Source organism: Odontesthes bonariensis, chromosome 2 (genome assembly GCF_027942865.1).
Source record: "Odontesthes bonariensis isolate fOdoBon6 chromosome 2, fOdoBon6.hap1, whole genome shotgun sequence".
NCBI lineage: Eukaryota > Metazoa > Chordata > Actinopteri > Atheriniformes > Atherinopsidae > Odontesthes > Odontesthes bonariensis.
In genome coordinates this window covers 2382553-2402836 of record NC_134507.1, presented here as the reverse complement: position 1 = coordinate 2402836, position 20284 = coordinate 2382553, and the positions used below count along the sequence as shown (strand labels likewise).

The following is a 20284-nucleotide window of genomic DNA, read 5'->3' as shown; positions in this document are numbered from 1 at the left end:
AGCCACTAAGTTCTGCTTATTAAGGCACTAAATTCTGCTTATTAAGCCACTAAATTCTGCTTATTAAGCCACTAAATTCTGCTTATTAAGCCACTAAGTTCTGCTTATTAAGCCACTAAATTCTGCTTATTAAGCCACTAAATTCTGCTTATTAAGCCACTAAGTTCTGCTTATTAAGCCACTAAATTCTGCTTATTAAGCCACTAAATTCTGCTTATTAAGCCACTAAGTTCTGCTTATTAAGCCACTAAGTTCTGCTTATTAAGCCACTAAATTCTGCTTATTAAGCCACTAAGTTCTGCTTATTAAGCCACTAAATTCTGCTTATTAAGCCACTAAGTTCTGCTTATTAAGCCACTAAATTCTGCTTATTAAGCCACTAAATTCTGCTTATTAAGCCACTAAATTCTGCTTATTAAGCCACTAAATTCTGCTTATTGAGCCACTAAATTCTGCTTATTGAGCCACTAAATTTGCTTATTAAGCCACTAAATTCTGCTTTTTGAGCCACTGAAGTTGTTTTACTGCAGCACACCTGCTGGTTTTCTGGTTTTTGGGGCAGAACTTTAGTGAAACTGCAGCAGACTGAGGCTGCTGATGGTTTCCAGCTTTTATCAGACGGGATGACGGTAAACTCGTCAGCTGGATGTTGGACGTGTCGTTGACTCTGATGGACGGAGCTTTGCAGCGCTGGTCTGAACGATGGATCGGAGCAGGTTTGGACACATTTGGGGTGATAAATCCCCCCCGCAGGGTGTCGGGGGGGCTGTTTAAATTCCTCCTGCGTGCTGTTGAGACTCGTGGTTTTTGGTCAGAATGAGCGGGTTGGACTCCAGAAAGATCCGCAGCTTCAGTTTTACAGCCAGGAGGCTGGAGCGCCTCGTCAGCAGAGGGAGGGCGAAGGTGAGGGGGGGAGGAGGGGAGAGGCTGGGGGAGAGGGGGGAGAGGGGGGAGAGCCGGTTATAGTTGCTGCGTCAGAGCGCTGGCAGCAGACGGTCAGCTGACGCCTGATTCGCTGGCTGCAGACGTCCCTCCTCCTCACCACAGAGGAAGCCTTGCTCGGGATCTCTCTCTCTCTCCCTCCCTCCTCCCTCCTTCCCTCCCCCCCTCCTCCCTCCTCCCTCCTTCCCTCCCCCCCTCCTGCAGCCCAGCACACTCGTAGTCACACTCGTAGTCGCCCTTCCACGCCGCCCCGGCTCGCCGCTGCCTGACTGGAATGTGTGTTTGCTGATCGGACAGAATGGACACCGACTGCGTGGAGAAGAAGGAGCCCGTCGCTCAGCCGTGGAAGGAGCAGGGTACGCCTCCGCCCGCCTGCGCCCGGCTCTCTGAGGGTCCGGCGCTTCTGTTCGGCGGCGCCGGCCGCACAGACGTTAAGATTCGTGCTGCTCACACAGAGAGGATGAGAAATCTGATTCTGATGTTCTGAGAGTTTTAAGCTGCTTAAAGGTTGTTTCAGTCAGCCGTGGAAGCAGGAAGAGTTCTGCTGTGGTTCTGCTGTGGTTCTGCTGTGGTTCTGCTGTGGTTCTGCTGTGGTTCTGCTGTGGTTCTGCTGTGGTTCTGTTGTAGTTCTGCTGTGGTTCTGTTGTAGTTCTGCTGTGTTTCTGCTGTGGTTCTGCTGTGGTTCTGTTGTAGTTCTGCTGTGGTTCTGCTGTGGTTCTGCTGTAGTTCTGCTGTGGTTCTGTTGTAGTTCTGCTGTGGTTCTGCTGTGGTTCTGTTGTAGTTCTGCTGTGGTTCTGTTGTAGTTCTGCTGTGTTTCTGTTGTAGTTCTGCTGTGGTTCTACTGTGGTTCTGCAGCTCCGGGCTGCCGGACCTTTGGACAGGCAGCCACTCTGACCAAAGGTGGACGGGTGGAGCAGCCAGTCAGCTGGCAGCTCAATGATTGGCTGCTGTTCAGCTGGTGTTCGGCTGGTGTTCGGCTGTGTTTCTCAGGCTCAGGGTTCATGTCGGCGGCGCAGCGATCAGTAACCAATCAGTAGAACCGCTTCCCTTCCTCGTACGGGAGGCTCTCAGTTTAATCTGAGTCTTTGAGATGAAAGCGCTCCATTCCTGCTCAGTTTATTGCTGTTCAACCTCTCTCACTCAGGCTCTTGGGTTTTTACTAGTTGCTTTTAATGTTATCCGTCTCGTTTAGATGATCGTAAACTGGTTTTAAATACAGATAAAAACCAAGCTCACGGTTTTCTCTCATGCAAAGGTGCTACCACAGAACATTACAGACATTTTAACAACCAAAGGAAAACCTATGGAGCGAGTCTTGCACTACAAGTATCTGGGCTTTACCCTGGATCTGGAGCTGTCATTTAAAGCCCATAACTTGGGTTCTTCTTCAGAAACAGAACCTGCTTCTCTCTCAGGGTCAGAAAGAAATTGGTGACGGCGACCTTCCTGCCTATTCTTGACTATGTGGACGTGCTTTATTTGAATGTGTCATCCAAATGTCTCCAGTCTTTGGACACCGTCTCTCATACGGCACTGAGATCTGTCACAGGGTGGAGTCGCCTCACCCACCATTATGAATTGTACTGGAAATGGAACTTTCCCTCTCTGAGTGCACGCAGACATGCACACTGGCTGACCTTAATTTATAAGACTCTCTTAGGTTGACACCTTCCTATTTGTGTGTTTTATTGCAAAAAACAACCAGTTGTTATGCCTTGCGTTCCAGTTCGACCTTTGTTTTATCTGCTCCCGGGTAAGGACCGGATTTGGAAAAAGAGCATTCAGCTTTGGCATGGAATACTTTAGACTGAGCTGAAACTCTGAACGAGTCGCACTTGGAGCATTCCGCTCTATCCTGAAAGACAGGCGGCGTCAATCCATCGAACAGTGCCTGCGTTTCAAATCCTAAATTGTTGGTTGTGCTACAGCTCCCACGTTTCTGTATGAAATCACGATTGCATCTCTAAATTGTTTGTTTTATTCTATCTGTCATTCTTTGTAATCTGGTTGGACACGTACTGCTGTGCTGCTGTTATGTCTCATGCTGCTGACCCGTGTTGGCCAGGTCACCCTTGTGAAAGAGATCCTGATCTCAATGGGCTTTTATCTGGTTAAATAAAGGTTAAATAAAAAAAAGAAAAAGAAACGCTGAAACTCAACAAACCTGCTGGTGTTCGGGTTAAATTGGCTTTAAGCAGCTGTTCTGTTCTCTGGATGTTTCCACACATGAATGAGATCCGCTCGGGTTACAGAAGCTTAAACAGACTCCTGAAAACCACCAGGATCAATAAGCAACCTGAATATGTGCCGATCTATGAGCCAGCTGATGGTTTACCCTGATGATGTCATCATCATGGGACACACAATCAATCCGGCTGTGTTCCAAACCGCATACTTCTCCTACTACTCCTACTAAATTTCTGAGTTAGTAAGCGAGTTTGAGTAAGCAGAAGTTCCCGGATGCATACTAGATTCTCCTAAATGTTGGGTATGCATCATGAGGTTACTACTCATACTCAAACTACCCAAGATGCAACGTAACGTGACGTCACCAATCGTCATTTCCTGTCAAAACGGCAGTTTCAAGCTAGCTACAACGAGGGTAGGTTCACTTCCTGTTTTCAAAAGAAAAGCACCAATTGTACCGTAATGGCTTTCCCTATGATAAAAGGCAACGGGTATTTTATTTTGTGAAAATAACCGGAAGTGCGTTGCTCACTGCGGCTAGCTTTAGTAGCGCCGAATTCGTGGGAACTAAATTGTAAACAGCCGGTATTTTGTCAGGTTTTCAACACGTTGGGGATCTAAACGACTACTTTCTCGCCTGAAAATGTTTCAAATGTTGCTAAAGTTTACAGAGTTTAGAGCTTAAAGGGGAACTCCGGGGCATTTGAAGCGCATTTCCATTGCTAGAGGTTGTCAAATACTGACAGTAGGACACAGACCGGTGCAAATCGGCGCTCCCTGTGAAGCGATTGCTCTGTTCGCACAGCGTGTCATGCGAGGCTAATACGTGGTGGCTAAGGGGCAAGCTCTAAACCTTCCACGTAAAACAACAACTTGCACACAGCAGAAACGTCACACCACTTTATAACCCATCCGACAATAAAGTCACAAGCCTTACCATCAAAACCATATGCATGGTTCTCACATTACTGGCATGGGGACGTTACAAAACAACTTTATAAACAGCATGTAACTCACCGGCTGGTTGTAGGCTCGCGCATGTGAAAGCCCAAAAGAGTCAATGGACGATAATCCCATATACAAAACAATTATCTTCTCTAGAAAAACTGCGTTCAAGTATTTAAAACATTACAACAATACATGCCCAGTAATATTGTTGTAATGTTTTAAATACCTGAACTCAGTTTTTCTAGAGAAGATAATTGTTTTGTATATGGGATTATCGTCCATTGACTCTTTTGGGCTTTCACATGCGCGAGCCTACAACCAGCCGGTGAGTGACATGCTGTTTATAAAGTTGTTTTGTAACGTCCCCATGCCAGTAATGTGAGAACCATGCATATGGTTTTGATGGTAAGGCTTGTGACTTTATTGTCGGATGGTTTATAAAGTGGTGTGACGTTTCTGCAGTGTGCAAGTTGTTGTTTTACGTGGAAGGGTTAGCGCTTGCCCCTTAGCCACCACGTATTTGGTTAGCGTGACAGGCTGCGCGAACAGCGCAATTGCTTCACAGGAAGCGCCGATTTGCACCGGTCTGCGTCCTACCGTCAGTATTTGACAACCTCTAGCAATGGAAATGCGCTTCAAATGCCCCGGAGTTCCCCTTTAAGGGAAATCAGCTTCAGGCCGGCTGATTTCGGCTCGGGCAGGAGCGAAATGCATTGTGGGTAAACGCTCTGCATACTGTCTGATCCATGAGTATGCAGTATGTAGTATGCAGTATGCAGTATGGAAGTATGTAGTAGGCGGTTTGGAACACAGCCTCTGTCTCTGAGCTGATGGTTTACTCTGATGATGTCATCATCATGGGACACAGAATCAAACCGTCTCTGAGCTGATGGATGCAGAGTTCACTCATCAGAGAAGGAACCGCTGATTAGAGTGCGTATTGATCTGTGAACAGAGTGAGTGAGTCAGGTGATCGGCTGCCCTCTGACCTCGCTGTTCAGCGGACGCTCTCCGGTGACTCGCTGTCAGATCTGAAGGCAGAATTTATCCTCCAGAAAGCTCCTCGGCTGTGCACTTTCAGGAAATTCCTGGAAGGACATTTGAAGTCTGGGTCACTTATGCCGTCGGCAGATGAGCCAACAGATAATGTGGCGAGCTGTCTGAGGCTGCGGTGGTCACGTGTGTGCAGCGGTTGGCTGCTCTGAGGTCACATGTCCTCGCTGTCAACCATCCAACCATCCGACCCCCTGAGGGGACGGAGCGTGTTGCTTTAAGAAGCTGCTGACGCTCCATAGCCGCACTGTGACTCAGCAGTTTTTAGAGTGTGTGTGTATAAAGGCAGCTAAATAAATCCACTTTATGTGGCAGCTTGTGTCTGAAACCCTGCAGAAGCTGCACGGTTTCTGCTTCTAGCTGCAGGTGAACCATCAGCAGAACCTGGAACCCCCAGAAACGCCACATTTCCACCATTTCTGAGTGAACGGCAGCAGGTGGAGCTCCTCAGGTGGAGCGTTGGCTTTGGTCGGATGGCCTAAAGAAGCTCCCTGTGAGTCATACATCAGGAGAAAAGGCGGAGGACTCCACCCACAACACTGACACTCAGCTCTGAAACTGCAGAAGTTTCATGAATATTCTACTTTTTTCAGTCCTGGTTCTTCAAAAAGACTGAGCCCACATTTACACATCGCCGGGTATTTAGAGAAAGTAATATTTCCCCCCCTCCGTTTTCAATAATAACATTGTGCACACAACATCGTTTTCAAAATACTTGTCATTTACATCAACCCGCATAAATACGCCGTCCATCGCCATAATAACTCTGCCAAACCTGTTGGCGGCAGTGAAAGGAATAAAGCCATGCAAGCCAATCAAAATCCTCAGAATCGAGGACTTTCCTCATGTGAAGGAGGAGAACGCGAGCAAATATCACAACAAAACTGAAGGCAATAAGAGGGAAAGTCAGTGGATACTGGATGCAGGAGCGGCCACGGAAGAGTGGTGCTCCTCTGTTTTGAACTGTGCGAGCAGGTTTGGGAAATGCAATAAGGCCACAAACATAAAAATTAGTAGAACTTTAACATCATCCATGATAATCCTGATCAGCAGCCAACAAACTGTAAACATAAGGCGCTCGCATGACGTTAAGCATTTTCTGGCGCATAATGTGACGTTTAAGAACCTAAAACGCCGTTTCTCCCAGTTGACACGGCAACACATAACCGGCGTTATCAGAAATCTCCACTTTGGCCGAGGTTTTAGAAATAATCGTTTTCTGTGATTTAAAAACGGGTTTTGGTGTAAATGAGAGGCCAAACCGCAGGAAAATATCTGCGTCTTCCTATCGTGTAAACGGGGCCTCAGTCTTTATTTTTAAAACTCGGTGATGACGGACGAGTGTTTCCCAGCGCTTCTCCGGAGGCGCCTCAGCGTGTTTGTTGGGACTCTTTTAGTCGTGTTTTGTGACGTTAAAGCTGTCAGAGCGGGGGTGGAATCCTCTCCCAGCATGCACCTGGGCAGCCTTTGCACCCTTTTATGGATCTAGAGTTGCAGCAGACCGATGAGCAGTTGCTTCATCTCTGCAGATTTGAATTAATTACTTTTTATCTTCTGTGGAGGCACCTCCGCCCTCCTCCACCTCTTTATGACATTATAGCAGTCGGCCAGTTGAACATTGCGCAGCTCTTTCCTGTCGGAGGTGAAGACACCGGCCGCCGGTTTGACTTCAGCCGCCATCAGAACATCTTTTACGAGTAAAAGTGGATCAGAAACATTTTAAATGTTCCCGAGTTGGTCAGAAACTACGCAAAGTTCTCAGTTACTGAACTTTAACTTTGATCTTTGACTAAATCTTATTATTTTCTGGAGTAACTGATCAGAAAGCTGCAGCACAAACTGATTTTAAATGTATTTTATTCAGCTAAAAGTTAAAATCTTAGTGTTTTTATCAGTGTTTCAAAACTTTTTTACATATTTTCTTGTTATAAATTTGACTGATTTGATTGATTCATCTAAGCCTGCATCAAATGATTATTTAGGTAATCAGATTTCTTTATTTGCACCCGTTGGTAGCTTTGTTCAGCAGCCAGACAACAAAAAGGTTAAAACCTTAAAAACAATCAAATAAATTGAACCGTTTAAATGATTAAAGAGTTTTTGGTTTCACAAATGAGAGCAGGGAGTAGAACTAAGGTCAGTTAATTACATCAGATGGATAATCTCTTAGATTAAAAACCTGATTACAAACTAAATAAAATCCATTAACACTTGGATTAAAATGCTAACGTGAAATGTTCCCTTGAAGAACATATTTGTGGGTTTTAAACTGGTATTTCAGCCACTTCAGAAATGTGTTCAACAACATGTTGGTGTGGTTTTATGGTTCCCAAACGTATCTAGTGTTGATTTAAATCTTTGTTAGAAAACTTGGAATAAATCTACGGAAGAGTATTAGGAAAAAATAGGAAAAAATATTTATATTTTGCCTGTCGAGAATAAAGTCGACATGTTGACTTTATTCTCGACAGGCAAAATATTATTATTTATTCTTATGCCTGGCCCTAATACTCTTCCGTATAAATCAGACATATGAAGTTGTTTTAAGTATTTATTTTTAAATTCTAAAACTAAACATCAGATTATTTTCCTTTTTATTTTAACAGCTTTTTATTTTTATTTTAAGTAAAACCGGAAGAAAAACAGAATCCACCTGAATTCACGTTAAAACTCAGACTGTTGGTGGTTGGAGCTGCGCATGCGCGATTCCTCCCCCTGTCTCACCTCCCGTCAGTCTTGCGCAGGCGCAGTCCAGCTGCATGCTAAGCGGAGGTTCAAGATGGACGCCAAACGGGGTTAGTCCGCTTCTAATCTTTTGTCTGCGCTCTTTCTCTTTCTTCTCCGACTCGCCCGTGTCTGCGTTGATCATGCGGCGGTTATGGCGGCGTCCGTGTGTCCGTGTGTGTGTGAGTGTGAGAGCACCGGGGCTGCGGGCGGCCTCCGGCCGCGGGGGTTGGAGGCGGATCGGGCCGCCTGCGGAGGTCATGCCGGACGCTTTGACGTTTGGTACCCGCCGGGAGATGTGAGCTCCCAGCGGGGGGGGCGTCTGCATCCAGGGGCGGATGGGATGATAAAAGGCTTTGGGACGGGGACCGTGTCAGAGGAGGTGGGGGGGTTGGAGTGAGATCAGCGGCCGGGGGCAGAGCGCTGTGATGCGGCTCTATTTTTAAGCCTGCTACCATATGTAGCCAGGCGGCCACATTTGGACCGGGCACCCCCTCCTCCCCCCTCCCTCCCCAGCTCCGCTGCTCTCCTGCTTTTTAGCCGTTTTCTGTCCACACAATGGCTCTGTGTGTGTGCCCCACTGCTGGGGGGGGGGGGGCATGCAGCATGCAGCATGCAGCTGGCTGGCACCGCCCACAGGCACCTTCAGCCCGCAGAACCTTCCCGAACCTCCCCGGTTCCGCCGGGTTTCTGTGTGTGAAAGGACTCCAGAAAAAGCAGCTGATCTGGAGTCAGCCAGCCAGAGAACCAGGGCTGATCTGAGATCAGTTAGACCAGGATAGAGGATGAGGAGCAGCTTAAAATATATGTAATATAATGTAAGAAATATTCAAATCAAGCTTTTCTGAGTCCAAACTCTGACTAAATTAAATCTGATTTAACTCCATGTTGGACTGATGGTTCAGACTAAAACTGGATATTTATTCACTTCTTTTTAACGTTTATTTATCCCTCTGATTATTAAATGATCAGATTGTTCAACTTTTTGTTTAATTGCCTGCTTTTCCAGCTGAACATTCGTGTTATTTATCGGCTTCACAGCGTATTTAACTCTGGTTTTCGGTCTCTTTTTAGGGTCGCTTTGTGCATCGGTTTGATGCATCGTGTCATTTTTCCTCTTTTTATTGAGTTTCTGTGGCTTCAGGAGGGGATGAAAGTCTGTTTCCCAGCGCTCGGCCTCTTGGCAGCAACCCGCTGCAGAAAATCTGATTAAAGCTTTTGGGCCCCATAAGCTCATTTATTGGCTGTAAAGCCATTTTCTGGCCGTGTTGCGGCCGCTCGCAGCTCCTGTGAGGCCTGGGTTTGCTTTTAAAGCCCATCATCTGACGTCCGTCTGCGGTTTGAAGCCTTTTCACAGGATCTTTGATGGTCTGCGTGTCCGATAAGGGAACCGATCAGACTCTGAATCTGTGAAACCGGGATCCTTCTCTCCCAGCGGGGTCCTGTGACCCGTCAGCCTTCAGCCCCGGGTGTCCTGGAGCTCCCAGGAGCTTTAACACCACCTCCACCCTAACCTCCACATGCAGAGTTTTAGTCTGAAAAACTTGAGTTTTTAGGGATATAATTATGATGAAACTCAAACCGTTTCATTCCTCAAAGGACAGTGATCGATTTACATTCTGAACCAACTTTATCCACATTTAGGGCTCGACAACAGGACTGTAGAACGGCAGCTGTTAGCTTTCTAGCTAACATCCAGCTGTGTTAGCATCTGTTAGCGTCTCTAGCTAACATCTAGCTGTGTTAGCATTTGTTAGCGTCTCTAGCTAACACCCAGCTGTGTTAGCACCTGTTAGCATCTCTAGCTAACACCCAGCTGTGTTAAATCTGTTAGCGTCTCTAGCTAACATCCAGCTGTGTTAACATATTTAGCTAATACCCATCTGTGTTAACATCTTTAGCTAACACCCAGCTATGTTAACATCTTTAGCTAACACCCAGCTATGTTAACATCTTTAGCTAACACCCAGCTGTGTTAACATCTTTAGCTAACACCCATCTGTGTTAACATCTTTAGCTAACACCCATCTGTGTTAACATCTTTAGCTAACACCCAGCTGCGTTAACATCTTTAGCTAACACCCATCTGTGTTAACATCTTTAGCTAACACCCAGCTGTGTTAACATCTTTAGCTAACACCCAGCTGTGTTAACATCTTTAGCTAACACCCAGCTGTGTTAACATCTTTAGCTAACACCCATCTGTGTTAACATCTTTAGCTAACACCCAGCTGTGTTAACATCTTTAGCTAACACCCAGCTATGTTAACATCTTTAGCTAACACCCAGCTATGTTAACATCTTTAGCTAACACCCATCTGTGTTAACATCTTTAGCTAACACCCAGCTGTGTTAACATCTTTAGCTAACACCCAGCTGTGTTAACATCTTTAGCTAACACCCATCTGTGTTAACATCTTTAGCTAACACCCAGCTGTGTTAACATCTTTAGCTAACACCCATCTGTGTTAACATCTTTAGCTAACACCCAGCTATGTTAACATCTTTAGCTAACACCCAGCTATGTTAACATCTTTAGCTAACACCCAGCTGTGTTAGCATCTGTTAGCGTCTCTCTGATGGGCAGCGGCGGCGGATCAGTAACGCCTCGGCTCTCTGTTTCTGCCTCCACGCTCTGCTCGCTGTCGCTACTCGTCTGAACTTCAGCTCTTGTTCGGCTCTGGTTGTTTATGTAGACTTTGTTGGCATCTTCTCTTCTGGCCCGGTTTGAGCCTTAAAACAAGTTTCATTTCTAACTGAGGGGAAAACATCGATGATGCTTTCAGATCTTTTTAGGCTGAAACGGATGTTATTTTAGATTATTCATGTTAGTAATCTGATGAACCTGTTGGTTAGTAACTGTAATAAATCCATATTGGCCCATAAACTGTATAATTACGGTTAAAGATGAAGAGTTCTGGTCAGAATATTTATGTTTTGCAGCTTTTTGTGTGGAAACAGGCCTCAGAATGTAAAATAGAAGTAGAACATTTGAATATCTTCTCCTCAAATGTGGCTTTTTCTGGACTTTGAGTAAAAAGTTTATTCTTTAACTGGTTTATCCCCATGTTAAATGTGACATTAATGTGAACAAACTTGTGATTTTATGAGGCAGCTGTCAACCAGGCCGGATGTTCATGTTCAGGCCTCTAAAACGTAACTTCTGTTGGTCCTTATCTGAAACCCGCAGGCGGTTTAAGAGGAGGAAACGGCCTGAGAGCCGTTACAGCTGCTGCTGTGGTCTTTTCTTCTGCGTTTTAAGCATCAAACACTGAAAAGATGTCAGAAAGCTGCGCTGCTCGTTCACAGGAAGCTTCGTAGAATCCACTCTGAGTGAGTCGTTAAAGTGAGTCGTTTAGATCCCCAACGTGTTGAAAACCTGACAAAATACCGGCTATTTACAATTTTCTTCCCACGAATTCGGCGCTACTAAAGCTAGCCGCAGTGAGCTAACGCACTTCCGGTTATTTTCACAAAATAAAATACCCGTTGCCTTTTATCATAGGGAAAGCCATTACCATACAATTGGTGCTTTTGTTTTGAAAACAGGAAGTGAACCTACCCTCGTTGTAGCTAGCTTGAAACTGCCGTTTTGACAGGAAATGACGATCGGCGACGTCACGTTACGTTGCATCTTGGGTAGTTTGAGTATGAGTAGTAACCTCATGATGCATACCCAACATTTCGGAGAATCTAGTATGCATCCGGGAACTTAAAAAAAGTAAAAGTTAGTAGGAGTAGTATGCAGTTTGGAACTCAGCCATGGTCACATGGGCAGAGTCGCTGGGCGTTTTAAACCATCAGAGGAAGCTGATTCTCCCTGAGGGCACCTGAACGCCACACTAACCCATTTCTGCTTCTCGTCTGTCCCGTGATGCTCATAAGATCTGTGGCCAGGATCTCCCTGTGGTTCTGTCCCGTTGTTGGATAAATCGGATCAGTTCCGGCTCCTCAGCTGATCCGGGATGATTTTTTTCTGGTTCTTTTAACGTCACTTTGACGCTTTAAAAGCATCTGAAGATGGTTCGGTTCAGTTAACGTTCAGATGCACAAACTACTGTCCCACATCTCCAGATGTTTCTCATATTTCAGACGTTCTGTAGTGATAATGGAGCTGTTTTTAAAGGGCGTGCACGTGGCTGATGTGTGCTCGCTCCCCCCGCAGTGGTGGATCTCCTCTACTGGCGCGATGTGAAGACCACGGGCGTGGTGTTCGGCGCCGCCCTGCTGCTGCTGCTCTCCCTGACGATGTGCAGCATCGTGAGCGTGTGCTCCTACATCGGCCTGGCGCTGCTCTCAGTCACCATCTGCTTCAGGATATACAAAGGCATCCTGCAGGCCATCCAGAAGTCCGACGAGGGGCACCCGTTCAAGTGAGTAGCACCCAGAGGGGACACCAGGCCTCCGTCCCAGTCTGGATGTTTCACATTAAAAGACCCCCGACGAGCCTTTAACTGCCAAAGTTACAAAAACAAAGTCAAATCAGTCCTGAAACTAAATAAATGTGAGGATGAAAAAAGAAAAAAGACAGGTTTTTATACCCTGAAAGACTCTTAGTTGTGTTTCTGGTAGTTTGTTTTTTTTAATTTTAATTTTTTTTTTTTTTTTTTTTTATAAAAAATTTTTTTTTGCACAATATTTTTATTAGGTCTTTTTCAAGTTATTTAGGACATACAAGAGAAATAAGGATAATAGAAAAATTAATTAAATAATAGTAACAAAAAATAAATATGCCTATATAAAAAATGAAGAAACAAATTTAAAGAAAAATAATAATAAAAAAAAAAAAAAAGAATTGGCCAAACAACAGCACAAACTGAACAGGGCGTACACTTCAAGCAATGACAAACGTATTGCATCCCTCTATGTACGTGGACACATTCTCAAAGAAGAGGTGAGCAGCCTATAATGGGTCTTATTAATGATGATTGTACTGAGCTAGGTGATCTAAGAAAGGCTGCCAAAGGCTGGTGTATGTCATCTTCATTAGCTAAGCTGTTAGCGTTAGCTGCTTAAGGAACAGCAATAACTCCTTAGAAGCTGGTGTACGTCACCTTCATTAGCTAAGCTGTTAGCGTTAGCTGCTGCTAAAGGAACAGCAATAACTCCTTAGAAGCTGGTGTACGTCACCTTCATTAGCTAAGCTGTTAGCGTTAGCTGCTGCTAAAGGAACAGCAATAACTCCTTAGAAGCTGGTGTACGTCACCTTCATTAGCTAAGCTGTTAGCGTTAGCTGCTGCTAAAGGAACAGCAATAACTCCTTAGAAGCTGGTGTACGTCACCTTCATTAGCTAAGCTGTTAGCGTTAGCTGCTGCTAAAGGAACAGCAATAACTCCTTAGAAGCTGGTGTACGTCACCTTCATTAGCTAAGCTGTTAGCGTTAGCTGCTGCTAAAGGAACAGCAATAACTCCTTAGAAGCTGCTCTGATGTTCAGGCTCTGAGAGCTGGAACTGATCCCTCTCTGTGGCTCAGTTTCTTCAGTCCAGCGTCGAAGTGGACCAAGTTGTTAAAACAGTGGGATGAAAAGTGGCTGCTGCACATCCACAGTCTGTAGCTAACTCTGCTGGAACATTAGCTTCAGATAGAGTTCATCCACAGTCTTTAGCTAACTCTGCTGGAACATTAGCCTCAGATAGAGTTCATCCACAGTCTGTAGCTAACTCTGCTGGAACATTAGCCTCAGAGTTCATCCACAGTCTGTAGCTAACTCTGCTGGAACATTAGCCTCAGATAGAGTTCATCCACAGTCTGTAGCTAACTCTGCTGGAACATTAGCCTCAGATAGAGTTCATCCACAGTCTTTAGCTAACTCTGCTGGAACATTAGCCTCAGAGTTCATCCACAGTCTGTAGCTAACTCTGCTGGAACATTAGCCTCAGATAGAGTTCATCCACAGTCTGTAGCTAACTCTGCTGGAACATTAGCCTCAGAGTTCATCCACAGTCTTTAGCTAACTCTGCTGGAACATTAGCCTCAGATAGAGTTCATCCACAGTCTGTAGCTAACTCTGCTGGAACATTAGCCTCAGAGTTCATCCACAGTCTTTAGCTAACTCTGCTGGAACATTAGCCTCAGATAGAGTTTATCCACAGTCTTTAGCTAACTCTGCTGGAACATTAGCCTCAGATAGAGTTCATCCACAGTCTGTAGCTAACTCTGCTGGAACATTAGCCTCAGATAGAGTTCATCCACAGTCTTTAGCTAACTCTGCTGGAACATTAGCCTCAGATAGAGTTCATCCACAGTCTTTAGCTAACTCTGCTGGAACATTAGCCTCAGATAGAGTTTATCCACAGTCTGTAGCTAACTCTGCTGGAACATTAGCCTCAGATAGAGTTCATCCACAGTCTGTAGCTAACTCTGCTGGAACATTAGCCTCAGATAGAGTTCATCCACAGTCTTTAGCTAACTCTGCTGGAACATTAGCCTCAGATAGAGTTTATCCACAGTCTGTAGCTAACTCTGCTGGAACATTAGCCTCAGATAGAGTTCATCCACAGTCTGTAGCTAACTCTGCTGGAACATTAGCCTCAGATAGAGTTCATCCACAGTCTGTAGCTAACTCTGCTGGAACATTAGCCTCAGATAGAGTTCATCCACAGTCTTTAGCTAACTCTGCTGGAACATTAGCCTCAGATAGAGTTCATCCACAGTCTTTAGCTAACTCTGCTGGAACATTAGCCTCAGATAGAGTTTATCCACAGTCTTTAGCTAACTCTGCTGGAACATTAGCCACAGATAGAGTTCATCCACAGTCTGTAGCTAACTCTGCTGGAACATTAGCCTCAGATAGAGTTCATCCACAGTCTTTAGCTAACTCTGCTGGAACATTAGCCTCAGATGGAGTTTATCCACTGGGCTCTGATATCCTCTGAGGCTGCTGCTGGATGGAAGATGCATGCTCCTCAGTGCAGCTGACAGCAGAACATTTCCACCAGAAGCTGGCTTCATCCGTCCAGCAGGGTGGATGTGAGGGGGCGGGGCTTAGCAGAGGAGGCGGGGCTTAGAGGTGACCCTGAAAACGCAGCGTGGTGGTGTTGAAAGAAGATTGTAGTTTTTCCTCTGAGCTGATCCGTCTTTCTGGCTGCTGAACAAAACCTTCTTACAGCCTCTCAGTCCATTTAACTCTGATTAACACGCAGTCAGATTAGCTGCTGGCTTCTGCAGATTTCAGGTCTTTAATCAGCTTGGAAAACAGTTTCATGGAATATTTGGAAACTAATTAACTAATTAACTTCATGTCTTTGGACTGAAGCGGTTCTGGTTCTGGGCCAGCTCCTCTTGGACCGGTGGGCGGAAGGTAAAAAAACAAAGCTGCTTTGATGCTCAGAGGTCTCACTCTGCTCAGAGAAAAACTGAAGGAGAAAAGTTCAGAGGTGATTTATTTCAAAGGAAGTTAGAATAAAGTTCAAACTTTATTGTCCTATGCAGCTGGACAATGGGAACAATTTAAAATTCTCACATTTAAGCTGTAAAAAGTTTCTTTAGTACAAATAAATGTTAAAGTTCCTTTATTTCTCGGTGCAGAAACTGCCCCGGGATCTAGTGTAATGTGATCTTCCTGGTCCCATGTTGGGCTCGGGCTTTGAGCCAGACCCAGTGGCTGCTCGTGTTTAACCCCGCTCTGCCCCCCCCCCCACCTTAGGCAGTACCTGGACCAGGAGGTGGCGCTGTCTGAGGACATGGTCCACAAGTACAGCGACTTGATTCTGGCCAAACTGAACAAGATCATCGGGGAACTGAGGCGCCTGTTCCTGGTGGAGGACCTGGTGGACTCCATCAAGGTGAGGGCCCGCCTGCAGCACATGTGACCCGCCTCCATCAAGCTCCTCCCTGATGCATGATGGGACATCCTTACCGCTCAGCCTCTGATTGGCTGCCTTTCTTCTTCTCCTCCTCTGTGCAGTTTGCTGTCCTGATGTGGATTCTGACCTACGTCGGTGCCTTGTTCAACGGGCTGACTCTCATTATTCTGGGTGAGCAGCTTTTCCCACAATGCACTGGGCCCCTCCATGACTGACACGTGTGCCCGCGGTCGGATCTTTGGCTCCACCTGGTGGTGAGGTCAGGAAACTGCGGCTGAAATTGTTTCTTCTTCTTCCTCAGGTCTGGTTGCAGTGTTCTTGTGCCCGATCGTCTACGAGAAACATCAGGTGAGAGCCGCGCTTTTACCCACAATGCACCTCTCTGTGAATGAACCTAAAGTTGGATGTTAGTTTTTTAGGATTGACTGTAGAAACTAACCAGAGATCAGAAACTCTGGGAACCTGAAAAGTGCTCTGCTGGGAAAACATCCAGCTGTGAGATGTTTAAGATGTGATGGAGAAGAGTTTTAAACACGAGCTCAGAGGCTCCGCCTCCCATTCTGCTGTTATATGATGGAATCTCATGAGCTGTGCGTCTAACTGAGGTGTCCTCTCGCTGTGTTTCAGGCTCAGATCGACCACTACCTGGCTCTGGTCAACAACCAGGTCAAAGATGTCGTCGGAAAGTAAGTTTCTGTTTGTGCCCTGAAAGAGCTCCAGCTTTTTTATTGCTGTTCCTTTAGCAGCAGCTAAAGCTAACCCTGAGAGTTTCAGTGTTCGGGACCAGGTTCATAAAGAGGTTTCACATGAAAGAGCTTCAGACTTTCATCCTTTTAAAGGAAAACGTCCCATCTCTGCAGCCAGCTTCCATCAGGCAGAGAAACCGTAGATGATCTATGAACAAAGCTGTTCCAGCTTCTGACCTTTTTCATGTTTTTCTCTCATTTAATCCTCATAAAAACAACAGAAAATCAGTGAAACGTCTTTAATCAGATCCTGATTCTTCAGTGTTTTAGTGGCCAAGAACTGGTGTTCATCTCTGTTAGTTTCATCATCACTGCTGCTACACTCAGCGGGGTCACATGGCACTGAAAGGATCGGATTTTTGGCTAAATTACAATCAGACTGAGTTATTAAGTGCATGTAGACACCTTAATCTGACTTAGAACTGGATCGGATCGGATTAAGACCCCGAGATATATAGGTTGAAAGTCACTCTAAACCTGCTTGTAGACGGTGGCTGTGTTCCAAACGCATACTTCTCCTACTAACTTTCTGAGTTAGTATGCGAGTTTTAGTAAGCGAGAAGTTCCCGGATGCGTACTAGATTCTCTGAAATGTTGGGTATGCATCATGAGGTTACTACTCATACTCAAACTACCCAAGATGCAACGTAACGTGACGTCGCCGATCGTCATTTCCTGTCAAAACGGCAGTTTCAAGCTAGCTACAACGAGGGTAGGTTCACTTCCTGTTTTCAAAACAAAAGCACCAATTGTATGGTAATGGCTTTCCCTATGATAAAAGGCAACGGGTATTTTATTTTGTGAAAATAACAGGAAGTGCGTTACTCACTGCGGCTAGCTTTAGTAGCGCCGAATTCGTGGGAACAAAATGGTAAACAGCCGGTATTTTGTCAGGTTTTCAACACGTTGGGGATCTAAACGACTACTTTCTCACCTGAAAATGTTTCAAATGTTGCTAAAGTTTACAGAGTTTAGAGCTTAAGAGAAATCAGCTTCAGGCCGGCTGATTTCAGCTCGGGCAGGAGCGAAATGCATTGTGGGTAAACGCTCTGCATACTGTCTGATCGATCAGTATGTAGTATGGAAGTATGTAGTAGGCGGTTTCGAACACAGACTGAGTTATTAAGTGCATGTAGACACCTTAATCTGACTAAGAATTGGATCGGATCGGATTCAGACCCCAAGATAACTGGGTTGAAAGTCACTCTAAACCTGCTTGTAGACGCTGAAGCTCGTGGTGAATCAGACTTTGCGTTCTGCGCATGCTCCAGATGTTTTCCCGGGGTCGTGACCCGGAAGTCAAAGGAGACGATATTCCTGTTGTTGTCGCCGTCAGAAAGAAACAAACAACGCGATGGAGAATGCTCCGTTGGGCATCGAGTTTGTGCAACAAGCAGCTCATCACAGACCAAATGTAGAGGGACGTAGCTTCATCTGGCTCTGCGTTCTCCATCTTTCTCCAACGCCTGAGTTTGTTGTTGTTGTTGGTGGTGAAGAGGTCAACAGGAAGTGGCTCTATTAGCAACAGCTGGAATGGGTACAGCGCCACCTATCATACCGGGGTATGACACGCTTTGTGCCTCTGATCCCATTCATTCACCGCCATATATCCAAGGAGAATTACCCTTAATAACTCATTCTGATTGTAATTTAGCCAATAATCTGATCCTTTCAGAGCCATGTGATCCCACTGAGTGGTTTCCATTCTGAGCCCCATCTACCTGAAATTAGACCGATTTATCTGTTTAAAGCTTCACCTGCAGGGGAAGGTGTTCTGTTAGTGATGCTGCTGACATGTGACCCGCTGTGGTTCTGAGTAGTGTGACCCGTGTGGTTCTGACGGGCTGAGTCATGTGACCCGTGTGGTTCTGACGGGCTGAGTCATGTGACCCGGTGTGGTTCTGTGGTTCTGACTGCTGCTGTTCTCTGACCCGCAGGATCCAGGCGAAGGTTCCTGGGATGAAGCGCAAAGCGGAGTGAAGGACCGGCACGTTGGGAGTCTGGATCCAGGAAGTCGTGATGGGGAGGGGAGGAGGGGAGTCTGGGTGAGGGAGGGGGGTGGATATGAAGGAAGGCTGGAGGAGGCGGGGGGGTCTGGCGTGGACGCAGCCCCTCTTTCTGTATTTGTCTCGATAATAAAAACACTTCTTTTCCAGTTCAGAATTCCTTTTTTTGTGTGTTTTTCCTGGAAAGCTGCGGCTCCAAGGCGCTCGTCTCCTCTTTTTTGGTTTTTGTAGATAAAGTTTTGAAATGTTTGTTTCTCTGAGGCGATGAAACACGTTTGAAACTGCAGTAAGCCCCGCTCCCTAACCCCAGTGCATCATGGGAGGTGGGGAGCTCCTCCAGCCGGGCCGGGCGCCATCTTTTCTTTTTGTTTTTCTGCCTGCGACCGACTCGAGGAACGTTTTCTTTTTCATTTTGTTATTTCCTTTGTTTTTTCTTTTGTTTTGTTTCTTCTTTTGTTTCCTACCAACCTTTTCGCTCTCTTAGATATTTTGTGATTCTCTCGTCCCCGAAGCTTCGAGCTCGTTTCCTCGGTTTCGCCTCGACGTGGCGAACGCCGCCTGACTCCCGATGAGGCGGCGGGGGGGCAGAAAGGGGGGGGGGGGTTGTACTAAAATCTTCATCGCTTCTGAATAACTGTAGCTAGAAACATGTAGAAACCCTTCTGCAGGCGAGTAGAAGTCATTTCTTTCGGTCTGTCCTCACGCCATCACAGCTGTAGAACCTCTGGAGGCAACATCTGCATTCATCAGAAATATTTAACGAGCCGTCTGTGGAGCTGCTTCCTGAAGTCGCAGCTCGATGGGACTTTGGGGGAATCATTTCAAGCATCTGTTTGTTATGCAAGTATAATTGTGAATGATAAACTTCTTCATACTTCAATTGTGACGATAAAAGCTCCCAGCTGGGAGCCGTGTTTGTGGAATGCATTGTGAGATGTAAACAGTTATCAATAAAGCTTCTAGACAAAGAAAGCTCCGCCTCCTCGTCTGTCTGCCGCCGCCGTGACCCGATGCACCACAGGTGAAACAGTCCAGGTGTCCAGTCAGGCTTAGATCACGCTGTGAATCAGACCTCTTATTAAAGGGACAGTTCGCCTCTTCTGACATGAAGCTGTATAACATCCCATATTAACAACATCATTTATGAACGTTGGGCCTCCTGCAACATTGTTCGTACGCACAGATTTGTTCTTAAGTCGTGCGTACGAGTGATTTAAGAGAACATTCACCAATCTTTTCGTATTTTACGCTTTCTTTTAGGTACGAACAGAATTTGCGAGTGATCCAGACCTGTCGTAGGAGTTTCCTAAAATAGTCCGCTGTTATTCCAATCAAGTTTGCTCGACTAATGGATTGTATATTTAATTACTTTGAAGCAAACATAAATAAATATACACATTGTACCCCATAATGATGCTGACATTATTCTGTTGGACTTAAATTATGCACTAATTGAAGGTTCATTTGACTCTGGATAGAACAAGGTCTACTAGCATCAGGCTCTTGGAAGAGAGCGTGTGTTCCGAGACCTTGTAGATGTCCTTACAGAGACAGACGAATGGCTGACATCAGGATTTAGATTACCAAGGACTGTGCTGCTGCAAATATGCAGCTTGCTGGAGCCACAACTCCAGAGAGAAACACGCCGATCAAACCCAATTCCACCAAACGTCCAGGTCCTCACCACCCTTGCATTTTTGGCCACGGGAACCTTTCAGAGGGAGATTGGAGACAGATCGGGGGTGTCCCAGTCCTCTGTGAGTCGTGCGCTCCCCTTGGTCATCAAAGCTTTCATCAGTTTATCACCCCATGGTACATCAGATTCCCATACACCGCTGTCCAACAAGTACAAATTAAGAGGGACTTTCATG

At 45.7% G+C, this 20284-nt stretch overlaps 1 protein-coding gene across 6 annotated transcripts in view; it reads left to right on the top strand.

The window, feature by feature from the left end:
- The window catches only part of rtn4a (reticulon 4a), a 41149-nt gene extending 21764 nt beyond the window's left edge, over positions 1-19385 (top strand). For 4 of the 6 annotated variants that reach the window (XM_075474319.1, XM_075474326.1, XM_075474342.1 and 1 more), the window contains 6 exons: positions 12020-12227; positions 15502-15640; positions 15763-15832; positions 15963-16009; positions 16289-16347; positions 18345-19385. In XM_075474319.1, coding sequence (XP_075330434.1) covers positions 12020-12227; positions 15502-15640; positions 15763-15832; positions 15963-16009; positions 16289-16347; positions 18345-18387 — 566 coding nt within the window. In that variant the 3' untranslated portion in view covers positions 18388-19385. Of the gene's footprint in view, positions 1-1172; positions 1299-7837; positions 7926-12019; positions 12228-15501; positions 15641-15762; positions 15833-15962; positions 16010-16288; positions 16348-18344 lie in introns of those variants that run through there. The other 2 variants (XM_075474357.1, XM_075474350.1) reach the window with 2 other exon arrangements.
- Positions 19386-20284: the final 899 nt, after the last annotated feature.